The following is a 23733-nucleotide window of genomic DNA, read 5'->3' on the forward strand; positions in this document are numbered from 1 at the left end:
CTAAAGATCTCCTCCTTCCTTTTTTCCATATGTCAAGAAAAAGAAAGGAATCTAGGTAGATTTTTAGCCTTAAATACGATTTTGAGATACATGGGTTTCTGTGGTCAGAAGACACAAGAAACCTTTCTCAGGCTGTTCATTCTACTGGAAGTGGAGGGAATATGTGAATGGATAGAAAATGTTCTTAGCCCAATGATAGAAAAGGAAGAAACAGTGGCTAAAAACAGACAACTCCATGTTTGTCTTTGTTACAGGCTGTTGAATCCAGTTGTGCTATGAATGCAAGGCTGCTGTGGAAACGTGTCCCCAGGTTCAACCCTCACAGAGGCGGATCATGTATTCCTGATAATATCAGTAAATCAACAGAGTGAAAAGGCTGTACTTTACTGCCCAAACAGGGAACAGTGCCACAAAACAGACAGCACAGACAGCCTGATTCTGTTCCTCCTCTCTGCCTGATCAGGATCCAAGTCTGCTGGTGGAATATGTACACATGCATATTTATATATATATATCTCTCTCATAAAAAATATTGATTGTTCCAGTAGTTGGGCTTAGACAGTCTATACAGGAGCTGACCCCAGATTTTACTGCTCTCCCCAGCTGCTGACACCCAGGCATATGATCCTCCAAGGTTCACGACCACACTCTGATTTGGTTGCTGGTGCTTGGGCCTCTTCGTGCTACATGGCCAAGGTATTCTCCAGTAGCTGGTCCAGACCTAAAGTCTTCCCAGTAGCTGAATCTCAGACTCCTGTGTCTCTGTTAGATAGCTCAGATCACTGGTCCCCATGGCAAACATCTCTTGGATGTTAATTAATGAAGATGTTCAGTGGGACTGAAGGCAATGAGCTTCACCACGTGGCTCTTGTGCTCCTCACAGCCCTACACTGTGTGATCTTTGGTGTCATCACCAAACCAGACAAGAGAGTGCCAAGAGGGGAATTTGTTAGTTACTGACAGCTGCTTTGGCTGAGTTCTGAAAACATTTCAGATGTGAGCCTCTGATTCCTTTCAGGACTACTGTGTTTGAAATACAAACCCTGGAAGGCTAGCCATCTGAGATGAAGGCTGCTCTTCCAACCTCATACAGCCCAGTATCCCAGTGTGAAGTGTGTGTTCCAGGGTAGGGATCAGAGACTGGTTTGGAGCTAGGAAGATGACAGCCTGGTTTCTACCATCTTTATTTTATCATTTTCCTTCTACCTTTTCCCTCTCTTTCAGCTTCCCTTTCACTTTTTGCCACTTTCCTGGTAAGAATCTAGTTTGCCTACGAGTGGTCACAAGAGTGCTTTTGATGTGAGTTGTGATTAGAAAGGCTGCTTCCAGTTGGATGAATAGTGGAAGAGGTCTAAAAAACTGTGGTAATGGTGCACACTTTTCTAGAGTGTCCATGGCAGAGAAACTTCCAAGTGAAAATCAGTGCCAGGGGACAGAAATTTGTATTTTCTAGCTTTGCTGCTCCTTCCTCTTTTTGCCTTTTGTCTTATTCTGCTTTAGTACTGAACATGAACAACAAAGGAATCTCATTTGCATTTAAACTCATTTTTTGCCATTTCCCCCCCCCCCAAAAAAAAAGGTAACAATTAATACCAGCTAACAAAGCTGTCACAGAAGCTGTTCTCTTCATTTAGCTAAAGGGATTAATGAAAACTTAAACTAAAAATTACTGAATTATTTAGGTTTTTTGGGGTTTTGGGGGTTTATTTGTGTTAAGTAGAAGGGTATATAGTTTAATCTAGATCTTATATGGAGAGAAATTTGGATACGACTCTACCTAAAAAACTATAAACTTCATTTTTATCAATAAAGAGGGTTTATTAGCATCTTATCCCTGTTGAGCCAAAGAAATGTCCTTATTGGCATAACAATCTTCAGATGCTGTGTATGCAAAATACTTTTACCATCTATTTTAAATGTCCTACTACATGTATATGTTAACTTTTGTTACAATTAAGAAGCTTAAATCAGAACCTAAATAACCCCTACCCCACCCAACCTTTAATTTCGTCTCTGATCTTTAAAGCATGGAAAGAGAAAATGACATTGCCTCTGGAGTAAAGTCAGAGGGAGAAACCTGTTGTTTAAAAAACATGATACAAGGATTGATTTCTTATCTCCCTTTGCAAGCTCAGTAGAAGCTTTAGCTGCTTTAATCTGAACATCAGATTGTCTAGTTTGGAGAATGCTGTTTGAAAGCTTAAACCTCTGCTTAAAGTTAACATGTAAAAGAGGTCCTTTAGGTGAACTGCCCTGCAGAATACCATCCAAATACATAAGATAATCAAGAGAGGCAATGAAATCTTAGGCCTGCTTTTATCTTTTTCTGTGTGTGACTTCACACACTCACAAAGGCATTTATCTATTGTCACTTTAGACAAGCTGTGAATTCTGAATCTGTTTCCTGAAGTGATTACTGAAATGATACTTTTCCTGAAATGATTACTGGAAGTCACAACAGAATTTGTATCACAGTTAGGTTCATCTCTGCATACATCTATAAGCTTATTTTCCTTAAGGAAAGGAATTAACATTCACTCTTGTTATAGTAAGAAACATGCCCATCCTTGTGCTGCTGCTCTCTGTTCCTAAACGTTTGGCAATTCAGAATGGCAAAGGAGAAAAGTTCTGTAGTGCATAGAGAGCCAAAGGAACTCATTGCTATGAGTTGTGAAAGACACAATCTTGACTGTTAGAGTGTGGCTAAGATATTTTTTTGGGGGTAAGAACATCCCAAAATACTGCAAATAGAAGGACGATGAACTTGGAAAGAATGTAAACACTTGGATTTTTGAGCTCTGTTTACACATCTGGATAATTAAATGCTTGACTGGAAACAAACTATTTACTTACTGCCTTCTACAAGATTTCTCACACCTTCTGAAATATCTATGTCTGTTTGAAGTCACAATTATGTTATGTTATTAAGTAGACAGATCACCAATCTGGTCAAATATGACTAAGAAAAATTATATTCTTAATTTCAGTAGTGATTTATATGAACTGGACATCGGTTTGCACTTTCAGAGCTTGCTTTTGAAGGCTCTGGTATAAAATTAATGAGATTGTCGGGGCTTTTCTCTCAAGGGGAATTTATTTTTCTGTTTTCTGGTGTGTCAAAACCTGGGATTTAATATGCATGAGGCAAAGGCATCCGAATTGTTGACAAATCAGAGCATATAAAGCAGAAATTATTCTGTGGCATTTCTCACTGTGGTGAAATATGGTGCGATGACTGATCATTTTATCAGTATGTCCTTTAGACATCTAATATCTCTTTGAGGAATTTGGTATATTGCACCCTTTTTTGTGAGTACAGCAAAGCACAGCATGCTAGGCTTTGTGAACAGATACAGAAGTTGCTGGGAGCTTTTCTTCCCTTTTCTAAACTCATACCAGTGCTAGGCATAATCACACTCTGTGTGTGTGCATGTGCACATGCTCATGTTCTTGTGTGTGCACATGGATGTGCTTAAGCCCTATTTTAAATACAGATACATTAAAAATAGGCACACCTGCTTTAAACAGTCAAAGCAAGGGCAGAAATGAAAGCAATGACACTGTGTGTCTACAGTAGTTAGAGACAATATATAGCAGATGGATGTAACAATAATTTATCTGGTGATAACTGTACCTTCTTAGTGGAAAAAACAAACAAAGAAACAAAACAAAACCCCATACCAACAACAATAAAAACAAACAAACAACACCAACAACAGAGATAGCGGAGAAGAAAATTGAGAGTGCTTGGGATGTGAAATAATCATATGTGTGTGTCTTCTGACACTTCATTTTTATATGACCTAAGGCTGACAGATCCAGAGTATAAGTATCACTTTTCTTATAAAAGCTGGTCTGCAGAAAATGATATCCTACCCCAAGGAAAACACGTACTTAGCTGAAAAGCAGTGTACTGTGTGACTTGGCCCCTCTGCACAATAAAGTTTGTTGCTACACAAGGCTCCAGGTGGTTTTGATTTCAAACTGAATTTCTAATCTTCTTTTCCAGACTCTCAGAGCAACAGAGAAGAATCTTATGGTTTTATCGTTACCACTGCACTAATCAAAACTGCTCCCTTCCTCTGGTGCTGGGCAGTGCACCCAGTTGGGATCGAACGACTGTGTCAGAAATGTATGCCACGTTGAGGAGCTGGAGGTTTTCTAACCCTTTAGAGGCACTTGGGCTTCTGACTTTCAGGTAAGGGAAAATTAACCAAGTAAAAAAATAACAATAAGCAGAGTGATCACAAGGTGATTAATTCAGCTCGTCAGTTTGCTCAACACAGGATCACGCTGTGGTTCGCTGATTGTGCTTTTGGCTCCGTCTCTTGTGTCAAAGTGAAAATAGAGTTGCAACTCTTGCGATGACCTTGAGTTGAACGTGTCAGCCCTGTCTTCTTGGCTGAGGAGGTTTTCTGTTTCTCAGGATAATGAAAAGAGTATTTCAGTCTCCATAACAGACTCAGTTTCTGGTAACAGGTGATCAGTCACATACTCAGCACTTACATAGCACTCCATTATCTTCAAACTGCTGTACAGACATGACGTGACTAATGGGAGAGGAGGACTAACAATAATCTATGTAAATACATAGAGTCCCACATGTAACCTATCTTTCTGAAGTAGATTGGATGAAGCTTTAAAGTCAGTTCCCCACACTCTGAATAAATTCTGTTGCGGTGCCTTATGTTCCACCCCCACTTCTTACACTGGGAGCTGTTTGTTTGTCAGGAGACTTTCTTGATGCTGGAGATAGTCCTACCCATGATGTAATAGCAGATGTCAGGGGACAGAATCTGTGTCAGCAGTTACGTTTCCTCCAAAAACTTGGGAGGTATTTTGCATTAAGTGACCTACCTGTGAAAACATTAAACATGCAGATGAAATCCTTGAGCAAATTTGGTTTATCAAGCCCTTGCTTGTCTTGGGTAAGCACAGGCTGCACCAGCTTTGCTATCTCAGTCTCATGCTGTACCTTTAGAAAAAAAACAAACCTCACCTAAAGCTTTACTTGAGAAATTACTTTATACACTTACCTCCACAGTATTAAAAATAATTATTTAATATTCTAAAACCGATTATTGACTGTTATTTCCCTCTTGATGCAATTTCCTCAGAATCCTTTTATCCCTGTTTTATATCTGAACTATTAGCAGTTTCACATGTTTGCATAAGTGTCTTTTTTTATGCATAGTGGGAATGAAAGATCATTCAAAGGTGGAAGCAAAGATCCTGAAAGATCATGTTCTGGAACATAGTATTGTTACCTTATTTACCGTTATTAAATTATTAGGATCCATTTCTAATTTATAAAAGATCCATGTAGAAAGGAGTGTATGGAGAATGTGTGTTTACATGCCCCAGAGTAGCAAGAGATTTTGAGATTTATTTTTTTTTTTTTTTGGTCTGAGCATGCCAGGTTTTCAGATCAGATCTTTCGTCTAATTTTGGTTTTGTGTATGGGTGGCATTTCTGCAAATGAAGAGCTTGATTGTTCTTTGAAGATGCAGCTCTGCACCACACCAGGGTGTGGTGCAGAATATCAGTCCTGTCAGGTGCTTCTCAGGTTATTTAATATGACTCAGTCTGTCACTGAGCTTCTCAGTGTGTAGCGGATGCAGCAGATGCATTGTTCATTCTGGCTACCACAAAGATTGTTGGCATGAAAAGATGGGAAAATGTCATCACTTTGTCTCTCTTGGTGCCACCGTTGGGAGTGGCTGGCACCTGCAAATACTTCTCTCCTGATCAGGATCTTAGATTGCTTGTCCCTTTAGTTTCCTTCTCACGGAAGATAATATCAATCCAGTTTTTTTGCTACATGGTAACACCACAGAAAGAAGTTCTGGATCACAGAACAAATTCTCTTTAAAAAAAAAAAAAAAAGAAAAAATCTGTTCTTCTCATATCCACAATATTTTGTAGGTGCATGAACAACTGGGAAGCTAACCTTCAGAAACAGAGAGGTTGCATTTCCTTAGAGATGTCTAGTTTCAGAGACATCTAGGTTGCATGATTTAACAGCTGAGAGACATGTATATGCAAATTGATAGAGTGGGTTGAAGGAGGGGAGTACTTTCCATATAAATGGGTTTCTGAAGCTTCTTCTCTCAGTTCTCTTTTTCTCAGATTTCTGTCATTTTGAAAAGTACAGTAGCACTGGATAGGGTCCAGCTTCCCCTCACCATTACCTTCAGTGACTTTGGATCTGGGCTCTTTAACTGAGCTGGTTTTGAACCTTCATTCAACTCTATCCTGTTTGGCACTGACAATTCATCAACTCAGTTCCTCACTTCTATCATCCACAAGACAGCTCTCTGATTTCTTGTGATTACTGAGGCACAGCTGAAAGATCCAAGTTCATATAAAACACGAGCAGAATATGAAATGAATGCTTTTTGTATATTCATGCCTATTTTAAGGACTTGTGTTACCATCACCATCAAACCACGGGTAAGTAAAATGTATTAGGGCTGATCTTTGTCTACATGTACTGCTAACATGAGCAACTGCACTAAATCAGCCCAAAAGTCTGTGTAGTGCATCCTGTCTCCAATGGTTACCAACAACAGTTACCCAGGGAAGAGAATAAGAATGGGCCAAACTGAGCTACTCTCCCAACTTCAAGTAATCTGCAGCTCAGAGGCTTCCCGAGACAGATTTTTTTGGTTTCAGAGCCCTCTTGCATTTTTCTTTCTCTGATTATTTTCCAGATAAAAATTGATTCCACATAAACATTCAGCTTTCAGTACATCCCATAGCAAGGAAATATGCAATTCGGCTTTGTGTTGTATCATTTCTAGGCACTGCAATTTACCACATTTATCAGTAGCATAAAAGAAACCAAGAGTTCCCAGTCAGTCCAAATTCTGGATGCTTTCTGTGGTAGAACTTCCATTTGCAGTGTCTTAAAGAGTATCTGAATTTCTCCTGTGGGTGTGTGCTTACTCTTTATATAGTTTAGTAGGGTTTAGAGAGGGTACTCAAAATCACTAGTTCCTTCTACAAGCATTGGGCTGGGGGGCTCTAAATTATCCTCCTTCTCAGGAAAAATGCAGCATCTGACCTCATGATTAAGCTCAAGCTCACGTTTGCAAGGATAAAGAAATGAAAATCATTGGAGGCACTTCCTCATTGCCTGGGTTAGAAGACAGCACCACAGAGCTTAGAGGGAGGTATCACAGCCCATCAGAACAAGCCCCATTATCAGGCATCTGAGCTAGAAAGCTCTTTGCAACTTTCTGAAACTTCTAAATTATTTTGCTCGCTACACAGATAAATGTACAATTTAATAGATGTTTCATGTTCTGTGAGCATGTCTCTCTTGCTTATGCTCTTCCACTTTGCAGGCGCCTCTCAAGGCAGCCAAATGATAACATACTCATTTATGCAGTGGAAAGGATGAACTTTCATAAATTGAAAACATAATCATGGTACATTTCACAGATAAATTCAGTAGCAATGTTGCATCCAGTACTTGGAGCAAGTGCATTGATTTTTAAAGCCCCAGAAGCCAACACTTAAAAAAACAATTTAAAAAACAATGAATGTTCCTTTAATCAATAAAGATGGGATGGAGAGGACGGGAGGGGGAAGTGTAGAATAAGATTTTACACTTACTTTTACCTCTAATTTCAGGGAAGGATGATTATAAGCCGTTGCCTGAAATATAAAATTATCCCTTAGGCAGAAGGTACAGAGCTGGTCCCTCCTACTCAGAACAGCTTATTGGTGCCCTGTGCATTTTGCCGTTGACTTCACTTATTGAGTCTGGCAAAAATCCAAGCCTTAGTGGAGTTAGAGCTTTCTGTGACTGTGTCTGCATTGCATGGCACACTAGCCAGGGAAATAACACCAGTACACTCCTTTATTCAGAGAATTTTTCTTGATGACAGAAAGAAAGCAAAGGCAGTGTTAGAAACGCCATCATTTATGTTGTGTTGCTAGTGGGCAATTGTTTTGTGTATGTATAGAACAACCATACTTGCAATTTTTTTATCTGGTTATCTTGCTATTCAAAAATGAAAGTCCAGACATATTTGTTAACCACAAAAACAGAATGTTTTCTTCAATCTTTTTTTTTTCTTTTCTTTTTTTTTTTTTACTGGCACATCTAGAGTGCACTTGCAGCCCTGTGAGGTATCATGGCTAGGAATCAGGAAAATTGAACTAGAATAGTTCAGCCACCATAGAAGAAAGTGTGTTGTTTTCCAGCATTGTGAATGGCTGGAACGACTTTGAAGAGAGAACCTTTTGATGTAGATTGTGGAGGTGAAGACATAACCTCCCTGGTAGGATTAAACATTTTCCTAGAAACTTCCTGCTGGATTCTAACTGTCTCAGGGCAATTGCACAGGAAAGGACATTCCTGTAAAACCATGTGCCAAATCAGTGGTGCCACAGGGACTTCCTCATTTGATCCCTTGTATGGAGCAGGCAGAGTAGGGGAAGATATGGCTCCACCTACCTCTCCTTGACCAGAGAAGATGCCTTGGTTCATAGAATCACTCAGCCTTTGACTTTCACAGTATTATTGTTGATTTTCACTTTCTGCAGCAGAGTAGCTATTGAGTTTCAGAGCTTAAGATATCTAACCAGTAATAATAATAAAATGTGATAGTTTGAAGACAGATTTTGTTCTTACACCTTGGCAAGCCAAATTGATTTAGAATTGTTCGATCAGATTGTCATTGTTTCAATAAAGGCAGAATTTAAAACGTTCCCTTAGAGTTCACAATGGAATGCCCAACAGAGTATTTATAGATAGAGCAGATCTTGCCCGTTTGCATCTTACTTGTTACTTGGCTGTAGTTCTATATCAACTATGCAGAGCAAACATGGGCTTATGCAAAGAAATAAGATAAGAACAAAGTAACACTCTACTGTTAATTTCATACTTTGATGTACAGAACACACTACTGATAAAGCTTGAAAAGTGCTTATGCTCAATATACATGAAATTTAGTGATAACTTAGATGGGGCTGTATGCACTGGTAGGAATAGACAACTCTTTATTTTAGGCATCAGAATGTGATAAATTCTTTTTTTTTTTTTTTCACTTCCTTTAACCATTTTTAGCTTTCTTGGCAATACATATGAAGGTACTACAGCCAAAAACTACAACAGGACAAATAATAGACAACTATGTAGGATATGGCATGCTTTCTGTGCATAAATGTGCAATCCTGTCAGGAGGCTAAATCTGTAAAAAATCACATTTTCCATGGTTTAGTCTTTAGTACTAATGTAGCAGAGAACAAAGTTTGTCTCTGAGGTGGGAAGAACCTTCTAGATCATACAGGTTTCAAATGAAAAACTGCTTTTGTTACTTTCTTCCTACTCTTGTTCTCTCCTAGGATATGGTTTACCATATGGTCGCCATGACATCCTAAACTTAGTTGTTTTAGTCAGAATTTCGTGTAGAAAAATCTATATAAGCATCTTTTAAAGTATGTTTTCTGTGGGTAAATTCAACACATCTATCTGCCAATCAGCCAGCCAAAGCAATTGCTGGTGAATATGACCATGACCTGTGCAGTGTGTGGGGATGAAGAGGGTTCATGTGACTCCTTGTAATGAAGAGTGAATATGTGACTCTTTTTCAACAGAAAATTATGAAAATACAGTGTCCTTTTAACTGATGGTATTTTTTATCTTTCTGTACTTTCTTTTAGTTCTTACCATTTTCTAGTCCTTACACACTCACTCCCTGTTTTATTTAGAAGTCCTCAAAGGAATGAAAAAGAACACCAACAGAAAGTCCTGCTAATGTTGTCTGTAAGCTGAAACTAAATCATTATTCTAGTAGTTTGTTCTCTCTTCCTGTCTGTTTACTTTTTAAATACTTAAACTACCTCACAAAACTTATCTGTCTATTCTTTTAAACAATTCTTCCATATTTTCTCTCCTGGCCCAGTTGCACCCATCAGGGACATGATACCCTTTACTACTTAGAGGGTTTTTTGTTTTCAGTTGGTATCTTCATTCCAGCAGCTTTGCTAGCTCTCCTTTCCTTGTTTCTGCTGGACTTAATAACATGCATTTCACTGGACTGAAGTCCTTCTTTTTTGAAAATGCGACAGAACTTAAAATGTGAAGGGAATTGCAGATGAAGGGAATTGCAGAAATACGTGGCATAATATAAGCCTCCAGCTTAAAAGAAGGCCTGTGAAAGGCCATACTGTTCTCTACAGAGATCCTCACATGCCAGAAGATATAGTGAATTGTACAGTTCCGTTGACCTGACAAATATATTTCAGCATAGGGTTATTTAAAACAGCACAGAAAAATTAGGATAATAAAACTGTTAAAAATGAAATGCACATCTATTTCTCATTTACAGTCAACTCACCACTGGCAGATGCTAAAACCTCCAGAGAATTTCACAAATCCACAGGATGCCTCAGCAGTGCTTAGCTTTCTGTTTGAATCTGATTTAGCTGAAAGGTACAGCTAGACAAATAGCTCCCGACTGGCTGTCTGTATGAAAAGAATGAAACACTGAAAGTTGTCCTTACTTCTAAAGCAAGTTGTAATCTATGCTTATCCAGCTCAAAATTCATCTTTTACAAAAGCAGTCTTAAAGTCTTGAGGGAAACCTAATAATCTACAGCTACTTAGAAGTTAAAGAATGGGTGGCTGTCAGTCATTGGCATCATGCAGGGAGGGAAGAACAAAACAGCAAAAATAAATATCAGAGTAAAACAGTTTCACAATTTATGGAGAATCCAAGGCGTGAGAGGAGCTGTGGAGGGGAAATTTGAAGTCCTGCAGTGGTGTGACCTGTTAATAAAGACTAAACTCAAAACCAGTAATTTACATATTGTTTGTTATTCAGAAGAGTCTTCGAGTGTGTAAGCCTAGAACAAACTTGCAAGAAGTCACAATCTCTGTTGTAGAACATGCATTACCTGAAGAGAGAACAAACAAAGTTAGTTCTCTCAGGAGCAGAAAGCTACAAGATATTACAATGCAGCAAGGCAAATAAATGGGGGATCCATAGTTCTGTTCCCTGAAGTATTTGTTGACCAAAGGTCATTTGTAGAGAAAAAAAACCAAAACAACTAGAAGTAAACGGAAACCTAGAACTGGGTGAAAAGTACCATTTAATTTGCTTTTTTTTTCTAGCTAAATTCTCAGATGTTTTAGTGAAAAACATAAAACAGCTAGAGAAGATGAGTCTCCAAATGTCCTGCTTCTCTGAAGCCATTGTCAGAGGCCACATGTCAGGAATCTGACAATCTGTGGTTCAAATCCTTTGCAAAACTGATCTGATGTTGACAATCTGCACTGCAGATGACCTCCTCTTTCTTGGGCATGTACCTTTAAAGACTGGAATATTGAATTTGTTGTCATAAAGTCGTCTCACTTCTCTGCTTTCAGAGTTTTCAGTAGGTTTAAATAATTGCATATTCATTGTAGGAAGCCCTGGAAATCAACTGTCCTCTAATATCCAAACTATGAAGCTCTTTTTCTTAAGCCTGAAGGGATTTCTCTTGCACTGAGTCACAGAGCCAAAAAAATCAATTAATTGTGTCCTCTAATCAAGAGCAATTTTTGGATTATTAAAATCAGATTTGATGCAACTCAAATGTTTGCAAGATTATTCACTGTAAAAAAAACCTTCCAGCCCTAATTAATTACCAGCCTACAAAATGGCATAGTTTCCAGGCATTTGAAGGGTAGATTTTTTTTTACTCAGATCTGCTTCTAGACCATAACCTATTACTGGCTTTAGAAAATAAACTGATGTATCTAAGCGTGAATAGCATAAGCACCATGTAATACTAGTGGAGTTCATAAGAATTTTCCATAATTCTAATATTTTTGAGGATGTTAAATTTTTGCTCAAATACAAATGTAAGGGGTGAAACAAATAGAATTAAATGTTGTACCTGTGTACAATATTTAAATACAAATTAAATGTTGTACCTGTAACCTGTTGTACCTGTGGCCCTGAACAACACTGAAATTCAGGGGAGCACTGGCTGTTAGATCCAGGGCTCAACAGATTGTCAGGTAGTTAAAAAAATGTGCTAACTACCCATTCTGTTAAAAAGACTCAACTAAGCCTCAGGCTGACCTGGAGATTTACAAGCTGAAGGAAACATTTTAGTAACCAGGACTAACAAATTACCGAAATCTTATTCAAGAAGAGTGACAAGAGCCACGTTTCCTGAAGCAAACTGCCCTGCAGATGTTTCACCACAGTGCCCATGCCTTTGAACTCATCATTATCCTAATCACATCTCCCTGTACTGCTTCTGGTAACTTAGTTAGAGCCCCAGTTTTGACTTGCAGCAAATTAATTCTAAGTAAATCAAATGTTAGCTGTCGAGTTTTCTTGAAAGTTTGGGATTAAAATAATTTTGTTATTCTTTGTTTAGCTGGAAAAAATAAGAGTTTCCCTCCTCATAGCACTGCATATATATTTAGATCTTGGCTGCTAGTAAGGACAAGCTGTAACTAATAACATTTTTCTGCTTGACTTGGTGCCTCTGTGAAGTGTATTTCACTGTTCAGTAACCTGTTGAACTAGGGGAGAAGGGAAGGGGAAAGACTAATTTCCATATTATGTGCACATGCTTGGTGCATCACCCTTTGGAGCAATTGTATAATTAGAAAATAGGATGATATGAAAGATATTTTTTTTTTTAATATGTAGATCTCCTTCAAATATATTTTTTTCTAAATACTCACATGGTTATTGAAGTAACAACTTCTCATTCCTAATAGGTTGCCTACAATAAATAAATAAAAAGAAAATAAGCCTTGCAGAAGATGCTAATTTGGGCCTGTCATGATAATTTATTTGTAATGTATTCCTCCTCTCCCCATCAAGGCCTTCTCAGCATTATACAAAGAATTATAAAGTGTATTAGAAACATCATCAAAGATGTACCATAACATACAAACAAAATAATAAAACCAGACCTGAGCTGCATTATTAAAAGGGGGGTTGAAAGTGCTACAGGTGGCAGCTGGTTGCGGCCCAGAAAACCAAGCCTTTCAAGTAAGTCCAGCTGTTCACTGTTTGTTTTTTGATTTTTTTAATCAAAATATCAAATCAAATATATTTGATGGCCTGTATAGTTAATTCACTGATCAAAGCATACCTATTGTTTTGCTTCAGCTTCTTTTATTGAACTCAAAAGCTCAAGATTCGAGCAGCAGGTGCCATTATACTGCTGAGCACTCAGCTTTACAACTTCTTCTCTTTTTATCTTGATAGCAGTGGGCAGTCATTGCTGCAAATACAGCATTGTCTCCTCTGTTTCACTTCTGATTTTCATTTCTGTTGGGTATGTTGTTGGCAAAAGGTGCTGGATGGGAAGGTGGGAAGAGAGCAGTCTGGTTTTGTGCTGAGCTCCTGACGCGGTGATACTGTTGGGCTGTGACATCTTCTGCCATGCATGATGGTTCTGATTTCAGAGGACTTTCCTCGGAGTGAATTATCAAGATAACCCATGTCCTTTAGTCATCATTTTTATGTGTACCTAGACTGCCAAATCAGAGATTTTCCAAAGACCCTGACAGCCTTATCAGTTCAGAAGGAAGGGATTTGCTGCTTTCTGTGGGGCAGGTGCTTGCCCTCAAGAGAACTGGATCAAAGCCCAGCAGCTCTTCTGAACATTATCCAATTGACTGGGGTGCTGTTTGAAGACATTTTTGCCCCTTAGGCAGAGATGATCCTTCTTGCAGCTCTGGTAACTGGAAGGTCTCTGTGAATAATTCCAGTTTGCTTCAGGAGAAGACAGAAAAGATTCTTGGGATGGCAATGGGCAACATGCAAGTACTGATACACAGATAAGGGTGACACCACATACAAGGCACACACAGAAGAGCAAATCAGTTCTTTTCCTTGTAAAAGCAAAACAGCAGCAAACTCACTGAATTTGAAGAAATCCAGGCAACTTCTGTGTACCTGAAATTCTCCGTGTATGGAATCATGGAATCATTAAGGTTGGAAAAAAACCTCCATGATCATCAGATCCAACCTTTAATGATTAATGTCACAATTGCAAAATGTGAAAAGGTAGCAATTATTTTTTATATTTTCAAGAGAAGTCCTTGAAATATTATTTTTTGGCTTTCAGATGTTAGAAGAGATACTGTACACCCTTTGATTTTTTTTCTCTAAAAAGAGATAAAATGGTCTCTTGAGAGTCAGTTTCAATCAGTCAGATTGCATCAAAATTTCATTCTCTTTTAAAGAAAAATGCTTTTTTACCAATTATGTTATCCAGCCTTCTTTCTCTGTGTTACCCCTGCTGCTGTACTATGTTATCCTCTTATTTCCTTTTTACAGTCAGAGCTCTCCATCACAAAATCTATAATAGGCTACAGCCACTCTGGTTTCAACCAGAATTGGTTGAGAATGCAGCTTATGCTGAAAACTCAAACATTTTCCCATCAAAAATGTCTGTTTCACTGACTTGGAACCTTTCTGGGGGAAGATGTTGGTTTTTTACTAAATTTTGCATTAAAAAAACTAAAACTAAAAAAACCAACCCATGTTTTCAGTTTCAAAATTACTTCTGTTTAAAAAGTATTTTTTATTTTTTTATGATACAATTCAGATGAGCTGATATTAGAATAAATTATCTGAAATGAACCCTTTTGGTATGGGAAATCTCAAGCTTCTCTGGTGTTGCTCAGAACAAAAGAAGTCTTAAAGTTGAAAGTTCCCATGGCACAGAAATTTCCTATTTCAGGTAAGTAAGAGCACCAAGAGATCTCTAATTTACTTCATATCTCAGGAAATTACAATACATGATAGCTCAAATTAAAAAAGGTATTTGAAGATCAGGTTGGGTGTTTTTCCCCTGTATGACACTGTAACAGTCAATCCAATTAAGTTATCTGTAATATGTTTCTTGACTCTCATTACAATAAAACACATTAATTGATTTTTTTTTCCTGTTCAATTTTGAGAGAAAACCATTTTTTCTAACATTTTATATCAGTGAGAGCTCAGGAGATCAGTGGATCGGTAGCTCTTAATGATACCTCTTTATCTTGCTCTAGTTTTCCAGATCAAGATATTCGCAGAACAGCAGTCCAACAAATAGAAAATATGTCAAATGATGAGTTGTTAGAATACCTCCCACAGCTGGTTCAGGTAAGGAGGAAACTGATAGCCAAGGAAGTGGTCTGTCCTGATCAATAACTTCATTAAATGCTTTTGATTCTTTTGGGTGGGTTGAGGCATTGTAAGAGGAGTAAATAAGAAATGCTGGTCACCTGATGCAATTATTGAATTAAAAACAGGGCTGAGGTGTAGACTGTTTTCCGCTTCTTTTGGCATGCTGATTGAGCTTTTCTGCATGCTACATGAAGGTATTTTCAAGTGACAATGAAAAATAAGGAAAAAAAAAAGAAAACTAAGAAATTAAAAAATGCATCTGAACAATAGAAATTATGCTGTGGTCCCCCAAGCAGGTGGCAGGGCTTCGTTGCACTCAAGGAAGCAAGTGGTGTTACCACAGATTGCAGTTTTCTTAATACCATATATACACCAAGAAAATCACTGTCAACGCAGAGTAACCTGGACATTTGGGTGTAGAATTGTCTCTTTAGAGGTGTGAGTTGCATTTCACTAGAAATTAATGTTTTGCAAGTTATGGCCTCACTGCTTCCAAAGCCCTTGGTGATTGAGTAGGTCCTGTGTTGACACTGAGCAAGAAGTCTTGAAAGTTTTATTCCCTTATTTTGTATCACTGTGCACATGGATGACTTACTATTCCACATTGCAGAGTTTTTCAGGGGGTGTTTTGTGTGTTTGTGGTGTGTGTATATCTAGATAGATATCTATGTATGCATATATGAATATATTTACTGTGAAGCAGGGGAACCTTCACAGCTTTACAGCATTCACACACTAATGTGACCTTTCACCTTCCACGGCTTCTGTTTCACAAATAAGTTTGTTTTGCAAACCAGATAGTCGGATAAAAAATTAAATATAGCATTGATAGTTTTAAGTGGGGGAAGAAAAGCTGCATATTTACATACATGCTAACACAGCCAGAATCAGGATGGTATCTGCCTGTCTTACAGGTGGTGGCAGATTCTCGTGTCCTGAAGTTTCTTTGCCCATTCCATTGCTAGAGCAAACTCTGTGTGTCTGATTGCTTCATTCAGGCTAAGCACTGGGTCCTTTCTGATTATTTTTGTTATAAAGACACAAAAGCTGGCATAAAATTGATTCTTAATATCAATTTATCTGTTAAGGTACTCAAGTTTGAGTGGAGTCTTGAAAGCCCTCTAGTGAAACTCCTGCTGAATCGTTCCCTTCAGAGCATCCAAGTAGCCCATCAACTTTACTGGTAAGATCATTTGCCAGTGCTATCATAGTAATTTTCTGTCACAGTGAAATTTATCCATGATTCTGTTGGTGAAAAACTCTCTTTTGGTTTAAAATCGACAGAAAATGTAGGTTTTTGCTCTTTTTTTATTCTACTTTTAGTGCACGGGTGAATTGTATGAAAGACCTACTTATATCTGCCTTCATCCTGCCCCCAGGTGGGAGGGAGAGGGGGAGGTTCTGTTCATTGGTAGTTTTCTGCATTTTTTGGTTTGAGCCAAAATAGTCTTCCTTAAAATTTGTGCTCTAAGCAGTATTGGCTTACTTATAAAGAATGCTTCTCTGACATCTCCTGAAGCTATCAGAATTCTCATTTATGTCTAAGTATCTCTTGTACCCCTTTGCATCTGAGACTGACTTGTGATGGCAGAGTTTCCAGTAGTTCCTATTCTGATATAATATAAGGAGCCCTCTAATTGTATTATTGCATGGGGTGGTTATTCTCTTTGCTGTGCTGTTACCTCAAGACTCTCTGAATAAGCATGTGGCTTTCTGACATCTGAACATCTGCCCTGTGATCTGAAAATTAAATTCTTGTGTGTTTTCTTTTTTCTCCATCTTTAGTAATGATGGATAAACTGAACTTTCATTTACAGTTCAACTGGTTCAGAACCCTTGAAGCAAAAGCTTTCCTCCCTGCAAAGGAGAGACAGCAATTTTAAATGTGATCATTTGGCTGATGAAGTGTGGGGTCAGGAAGAGCATAGATCATACTTTCATACCTGCACAGTTTCTGGAAGTGTTAGTGGGGATAAAACAGAATTATGAATGTGTTTGTTTTACTGAAATGAGTAGGATAACAATAACGTGCCTAATGAGCATATCTGTCAGATTAAGTGGAACCACATTTAACAAGGTATTTTTCTGGCAGTGCCTGAAACATGCCCAAGATGATTTCTGCTAATATTAAACTTAGTCACACTGGATATAAAATGTCCAGTCTGGAGTTCTTAAATATGCCCCAAGAGTTGGTAGTTTTCCTGTGCAATTAGAAATTAGTCTAGGGTTCAGTGGACAGGGGAACATCATTGGTTTGCCTGTGCCTCTCTTCCTCTCAGAAGAAAAATGACTGACTATGGTATTCTTCCTCTTTGCAGTGTAGACCTGTGTAGATCCGTGCTTTTCCCCAAATTTTGCTCAAGCTCTCTAATATTATAATATTAGGTAATATATAGCAGATATTCCATCCTGAATAATACGTATCGTTATCTGACACAGTGCAGTTTTTTGTGGCAAAATACATTTATTTTATCCACAGCTTAATATGTAGCATAATGATACCCACATCAAGTAGATTATTTCTCAAGGTTCATGGTATTTTCTGCCTTTCAGCTGGTAGTAGGCCTGTTCATGCTGAGTACATCTTTTTTTAGGTGTCCTTTTCAAATCTCTTAAAATTTTGCTGCTTGTGCTCATCACAATATATGCTTTTATTTTCTTGATTACTCTGCTCCACCCTGTTCTTCAGCAGTAAGTTGTTTTCTACCTAACATTTCAATTTATGCAATTATTCATATTCTTGTTCCAGTATTTAAAAGGCAGTTTCCCAAGCTATAAATTACAAATTTACAAATTTATAAAGTGCAAATTTACTTACAAAATTTAACAGTAACTTCATTGATTTTATTAATAAATCCTTAAATATTTAATAAAGGCTTTCCTTCACAAATTGAATTTCAGTCCTTATAAAAGAACTAAGGGAAAACAGGTTTCTTCTGCTTACCTCTAAAGAGACTTTTAAAGAAAGCTCAGTGAATTAATAATATGAGGAACACATGTGCATGCACACTCACACAACTTCTTTTAACAAATGAGATTAGTTTATATTTTCTTCTCAAATGTTGCATTCTGTTTCATTACCAAATTAGAGATTGAGAAGCAAGGACTGGCAAAAACAAACTTTAGCAAGTTTATATTTATTTTTAATTGTGATTACCATTCTACTATTAAATAATGTAACGTTGTGTACACTGTACCTCCCAAAATAAAACTTGGACAACCAGAAAACTGGTCATGTGATTTCAGAGCCACAGGGGAAAAGTCAACTGATTTTAACTTCCATGTTTTACAACACTATTGTAAATCTAGAAACTAGTTACCAGAAATGGTGGTGACACTAACTTATTTTAGTGGCAAATATTATTTATAATAGTGTGTCAGTTATTGAAAATTGACTCAATTTCTCTGATAGACCAGAGATAATCAGCTACCCAACAATGGTGTATCAGCTCATCATCTTTTTAGTATTAATGTTGAGTGGTAAATTGTTAACTTCTTTCCATCAAGTAGTCATACGTTTGTTTGAAGATTTTATTTAAAATTTATGGGACAGTAATTGTCAAAGGTGGACAGAACAGAGAGAATATTCATTCTTGGGACACATCTGTTGTAAATCAGGATACTTTCAGTCTGTTCTCTGCTTGTATCTGCTGCAGATTTGTTCCATTAATTCTGCTATTGAGAATGTAAAGGATCTTACAACTTATTTGGGTGTTTGGGGTTTTTTTCTTATCATGTGTGACTTCCCCTCCTCTAAATTCTTGAGGAACTTAGGCCATCTGCATCCATCAGTGTTTCAGCTCCTCTTTGGTTCTTCTAAATGCACTCCCCTTCCCAAGGAGTCTAAAAAATGCCCACGCACACACAGTGCCAGCACCGGACACGTGTACCACTTAAATCCCATTTCAGTTTTATTTCAGAAGTTCCTAATGTTCATGGGACATGGAGAACTGTCCCAATATCTTCTAGACATTCTCTCTGATTCTAGTCTTTTCCCACCAGAGCTCTTGGAGGGGAGAAGGCTAGAACAAGTTTTCCCAAGCCCTGGAGCTATTAAGGAGAGGCTGAAGGAGCTGGGGTTGTTCAGCCTGGAGAAGAGGAGGTTCAGGGGAGACCTCATCGCTCTCTACAACTCCCTGAAAGGAGGTTGTAGCCAGGTGGGGGTTGGTCTCTTCTCCCAGGCAGCTATCAGTAAGACAAGAGGGCATGGTCTTAAGCTCTGCCAGGGGAGGTTTAGGTTGGATATTAGGAAGAAATTCTTTACAGAGAGGGTAATCAGACATTGGAATGGGCTGCCCAGGGAAGTGGTGGATTCTCCATCCCTGGAGGTTTTTAAGATGAGACTGGATGTGGCACTTAGTGCCATGGTCTGGTAACCACGGCAAGGTTGGATCAAGGATTGGACTTGATGATCTCAGAGATCCCTTCCAACCCGGTTGATTCTATGATTCTACGATTCTACGATTCTATTCTAAATGACAAGTTATTAAACTGGTTCTAGCAAAGCCCAGAAGCTGCTTGAGGGGAAAGAAACCTGCCGTGAGCCCCTTTGGGCCCTTCTGCTTGCTGAAAGTCGCTGTTTATCTCCTCATGACTTGATGTTTCACACACAGGTGGGTTTATGGCAGCTTTTGTGCTGGAGTTTTAATGCACCCCTCCGTCTCTGGCAGCCTGCCAGTCGGTTTCCCTCCTGCTTGAGTGGTTTTTGGCTTTTAGCTACTGTCACAGGTGGCAGCTGTAGAGTAGAATGGGAACAGCTGGCTGGGGCAGCAGGTGTCCAGGAGTGTGTCTCACAGATGGTTGCCTTCCACGGGAGGATTGAATAACAGGGAGAATTACGGTGTCCTCTAGGATCTGTGGCAGCTGCTTGAAGGTGGTGCTAAGAAATAGGTTCCACCGTCATGGAAAAGTACAGTGTTTGTAAATTCTGCCAGAACACAAGAATCTGGTGTGCTTAGCTAAAGAAAAGAAAAAGTCAGGTGAAAACCTTGCTGAAGGCAAAATGTCCTTTTTTAGCTTGTCTTCTAAGTCAATAAAACTTTACAGAACTTTCCTTGTTTTTGGCATTTCTCAACTACATTTTGACTGACAATCAAGAGAAAAGAGAGTAGTCTTCTATCTTTTGTAGTCCACAACTTATAGAAAAGTAGGAATGTGGGATTAAAAAGGAACTCTTAGTGGAATCCAGCACACTGAAAACAATGTGAATCAGACTATTGATTTCATGGCTAGAACATAATATTTTATTTTTATTTCTTTTTCTGTATGAAAAGCCCTGTAAGAAGCAAAAAGAACACAAGCAATGTATAAAAGTTAAAAGACCCCAGTTACATTTTCTACTACTGGGAGGTTTGTACCTCAATACTTTCTTTACCAAATTCATTACCGCTTAGTTTCATTCAGCACTGGAACAATAGATTATTGTTTCATATTTTCTAAAAGGAAATATATTTTAAACTGTCAGAACTGGTCTATGTTAACCATAATTTATTTAAAGACTTCAAAAGAAGGGATAAATCAAGCAGATACTCATCTGTCCAACACTCTCAATTATCTGAACATTAAACAGGCAGCCATCCTCCAGCTCTTCCTCTTCCTGCATTATGGTGTCTTTCTGTGACAGTCAGAAGTTATCAAGTCTGCTAATTATTAAATGAACTTCCTAAATAGCTGTGCAGAGCACGTTGAAAAGCCCAGCCCATTAAAATGACATGAATGTAAATACAAAAGACATCTGTTTTGGTTTTGTGGTAATTTGGTCCTTCTTACTGATCAGAATGAAAAAATAACTTAATCATATCTATAACTTTAAACCTATGAAAAGCCAGTCTATGTTTGATTCAACCAAGTGATGATTATAAATTTCATTGGGATTCAGAGTACTTGATGTGATCATTATTATGTTTTGGAGTGCTGAGAACCCCAACCTTAGATGACACCTAGGGATTTTAGTTCTGAACTCAGAATTATTACTTATGAAATGCCAGTCATTTGGAGACCTTTTTTTCTGTAGCAATTTATGTGTATAGTAAATAGCACCATTAGAGCATTATTTTTGTGAGATAATTATTCAACAGTCTACTGTGCTAAGTGCTTCATTATTAGTCATGTGGGACTTGGATTATTGCCTTGGAAAACAGACTGATAATTATTTTGTTTCCTAATTTACAGACTTTCAATTTTCTCAGACTCCAGTTTTAGAAAAAAAATGGTGTCAAATGAAACAAAGAGATTTGTTGTGAGCAAGCACAAAGGAGTAACACAACTGTTGGGTTTGACCTTCAGTAGTTACAGACTGAGTGGGAAAATGGTACATTTAAATCAACAAAACCACATCTTACTTTTAATTAAACACATTGGAGATTTTAAGAAAAAAAACAGTATTTTAGACTCACTTTTTGCCAGCTCTTAAGAAAGAGGAGTGAACTGGCAGGGCCCACAGCTGGAATTGATAAAAGCAGCTACTAACTGCTGTCAGTGTCTGGCTGTGGGTCTGTCGATACTGCCCAATAAAAGAGGACTGCGGAGCAAGACCAAGTGCTAGACCTTTGGTCTGCCATAATTCCTAACAGCTGCCTTCCTCTCTGGCCCCTTTTGGGACTGCTTTTTTTCCAAGATAACGCTGGAATGCAGTTTGGGAAAGGTTCACTCTGGGAACCATCCCTAAAAGGCAAGGTGGGCAGAAGTGCTTCAGCTTTGACACACTCTGTCCTGCGACACCGCTCCCCCCGTGCTTGCACGGTCACGTGAACCCTGGGAGGTGGATAACCCTGACTCTCAACCTCTCTGCCATTTGTGTACTATAACATAGCCATCACAGTGTTCCTGAAGCTCTGGTCTCAGACACACACACACAGATTTGTCTGTTGTGACCACAGGGTGTAGCACACGAGCCCCAGGGAGATCCAAAGCCCGCTGGTGTGTGGTGAAGATTCAGCCTGGGTGCTGCAAGAGGAACTCACCCTACTCCTTCTGTGCCCTTTGATTCCAGGTCCAGGAGGTGCTCCATGGCTCTCTTAATCTTCTGAACATGCCCCAAAGGACAGATTAGAAATGGTTTGCCTGCTAGAAATGATACAGGCAAAGCTTCAGGCACGTTGGCAGGTGTTCTACACTTTGGTAGGAATTTAAGTTGCTGTCTATACTTTCCTATATATAAAGCAGGGAAGTCTGAATCTATACCCCTTTGCAGTTCATGAGACTCTTTCCACTGATTGTAGTAGACTTTTTATCAGGCAGTTATTCTCTGGGACTGCCTTGCTAGAGCTAAGTTCACTTATTTTATTTAAATGGCTTTGCACATAACATTTAGATGTTGCAAATGCTGTGATTTCTGTTTAAAAATGAAATATTCTGGCATATTCTAACTAAAGTAATAACATTTTAAACTTTCAAAATTCAAAAAGAAGAAAGGAAAATGAAGATAAATTCCAAGGAATTAAAAATCAATTTGGAAAAACTACTGGTAAAGGTTAACAAAGAATCTGAATATGGTATTTTAACATTTTGAATATAAAGAGGGAGTTAGTTTTCCCATGCTGTTAAAAATTACAGCTTTTTGAAAAATGAATCTGTTTAAAAACTAATAAAGCAATCAAAGGTATGCCTTTTTGTAATTTAGTTAATATAAGATAATCTGGTGAGTCCTTGACAAAGGACATAAGTAACATACTTTTGCATGTGTCTGGTTTTAATTATTTTAATGATTCTTAGTAGAATGAATGTGTTCTTGAATGTCTAGAAGTCTAGGAATGTTAGTTGTTTTTTCCAAATTGGGTGTAAGCACAAAAAGGAAGAGGTGAGGCTCCCTTGTGATAATATATATCAAGGTGAGAATGGAGTGAGGCATGATTGTTCACATCATTAATTGTATTTGTGCAGGCAGCTTCACTAAATAAGTTGCTGAACATAGAGATAACTCGGTGTGTGTCCCACCTTTGGAACAGAGGAAAGTCCCTGCCAAAAGTCATATTCAAGGAGGATTAACATTGTCAAGTGCAGCATAAAAAAGCCTGTAAATGTCAGTTATTAGTGCCTGTTACTGGAATGAAAAAACACACCACTGTGTGTGTGTACAAGTGAACCTACTTAGAACTGCAAAGATAAACTAGAAAAGGTGGAAGAGTTCTGAAAATCTTTAATTCTCTTAATTGTTCCTTGATTTATAAGACAGCACTAAGGAAGATGTTTTTCAGTACATCGTTTTTTCAAACATGGCTTGTCTGATTTATTTTGGGTTTGGATCCTTTTACATTTGAAAATGCTCAGTCTGACAAATCTAGTTTTTTGGTTATGCCAGAAAACTCCCTACAAGCTTCAAGTCATATCTGTCATAACCCCTCCAGTAATGTAACTGCATATGAAAGATGGGTTTGTGTTTTGGATAAGCTCTGTAGAAAGGATTGCACAGACCATTTTGGTGGTCTGTTAGGATGCCTCTGATGCTGGGATGTGATGGACTGTAATGACTCACTTGTGTATGGAACAGGACTGAGGAAGCAGAGCAGTTGTTGGTGAGGAAGGGATTCAGAGCAGGGCTCTGTGCAGCTGTCACACTCAGCTTTCATCTGTGCCTTTCATCTTTTTT

The 23733-nt window shown here is 38.2% G+C and overlaps 1 protein-coding gene across 1 annotated transcript in view; it reads left to right on the forward strand.

Annotated features, from left to right (window-relative positions):
* PIK3C2G (phosphatidylinositol-4-phosphate 3-kinase catalytic subunit type 2 gamma) overlaps positions 1–23733 on the forward strand; it is a 199402-nt gene that overhangs the window by 76539 nt on the left and 99130 nt on the right. Inside the window, exons 16-18 of the mRNA XM_064654387.1 lie at positions 4010–4198; positions 15029–15122; positions 16235–16329. Coding sequence (XP_064510457.1) covers positions 4010–4198; positions 15029–15122; positions 16235–16329 — 378 coding nt within the window. The remainder of the gene's footprint in view (positions 1–4009; positions 4199–15028; positions 15123–16234; positions 16330–23733) is intronic.

The sequence above is a fragment of the Pseudopipra pipra genome, chromosome 5, assembly GCF_036250125.1.
Source record: "Pseudopipra pipra isolate bDixPip1 chromosome 5, bDixPip1.hap1, whole genome shotgun sequence".
NCBI classification, from domain to species: domain Eukaryota; kingdom Metazoa; phylum Chordata; class Aves; order Passeriformes; family Pipridae; genus Pseudopipra; species Pseudopipra pipra.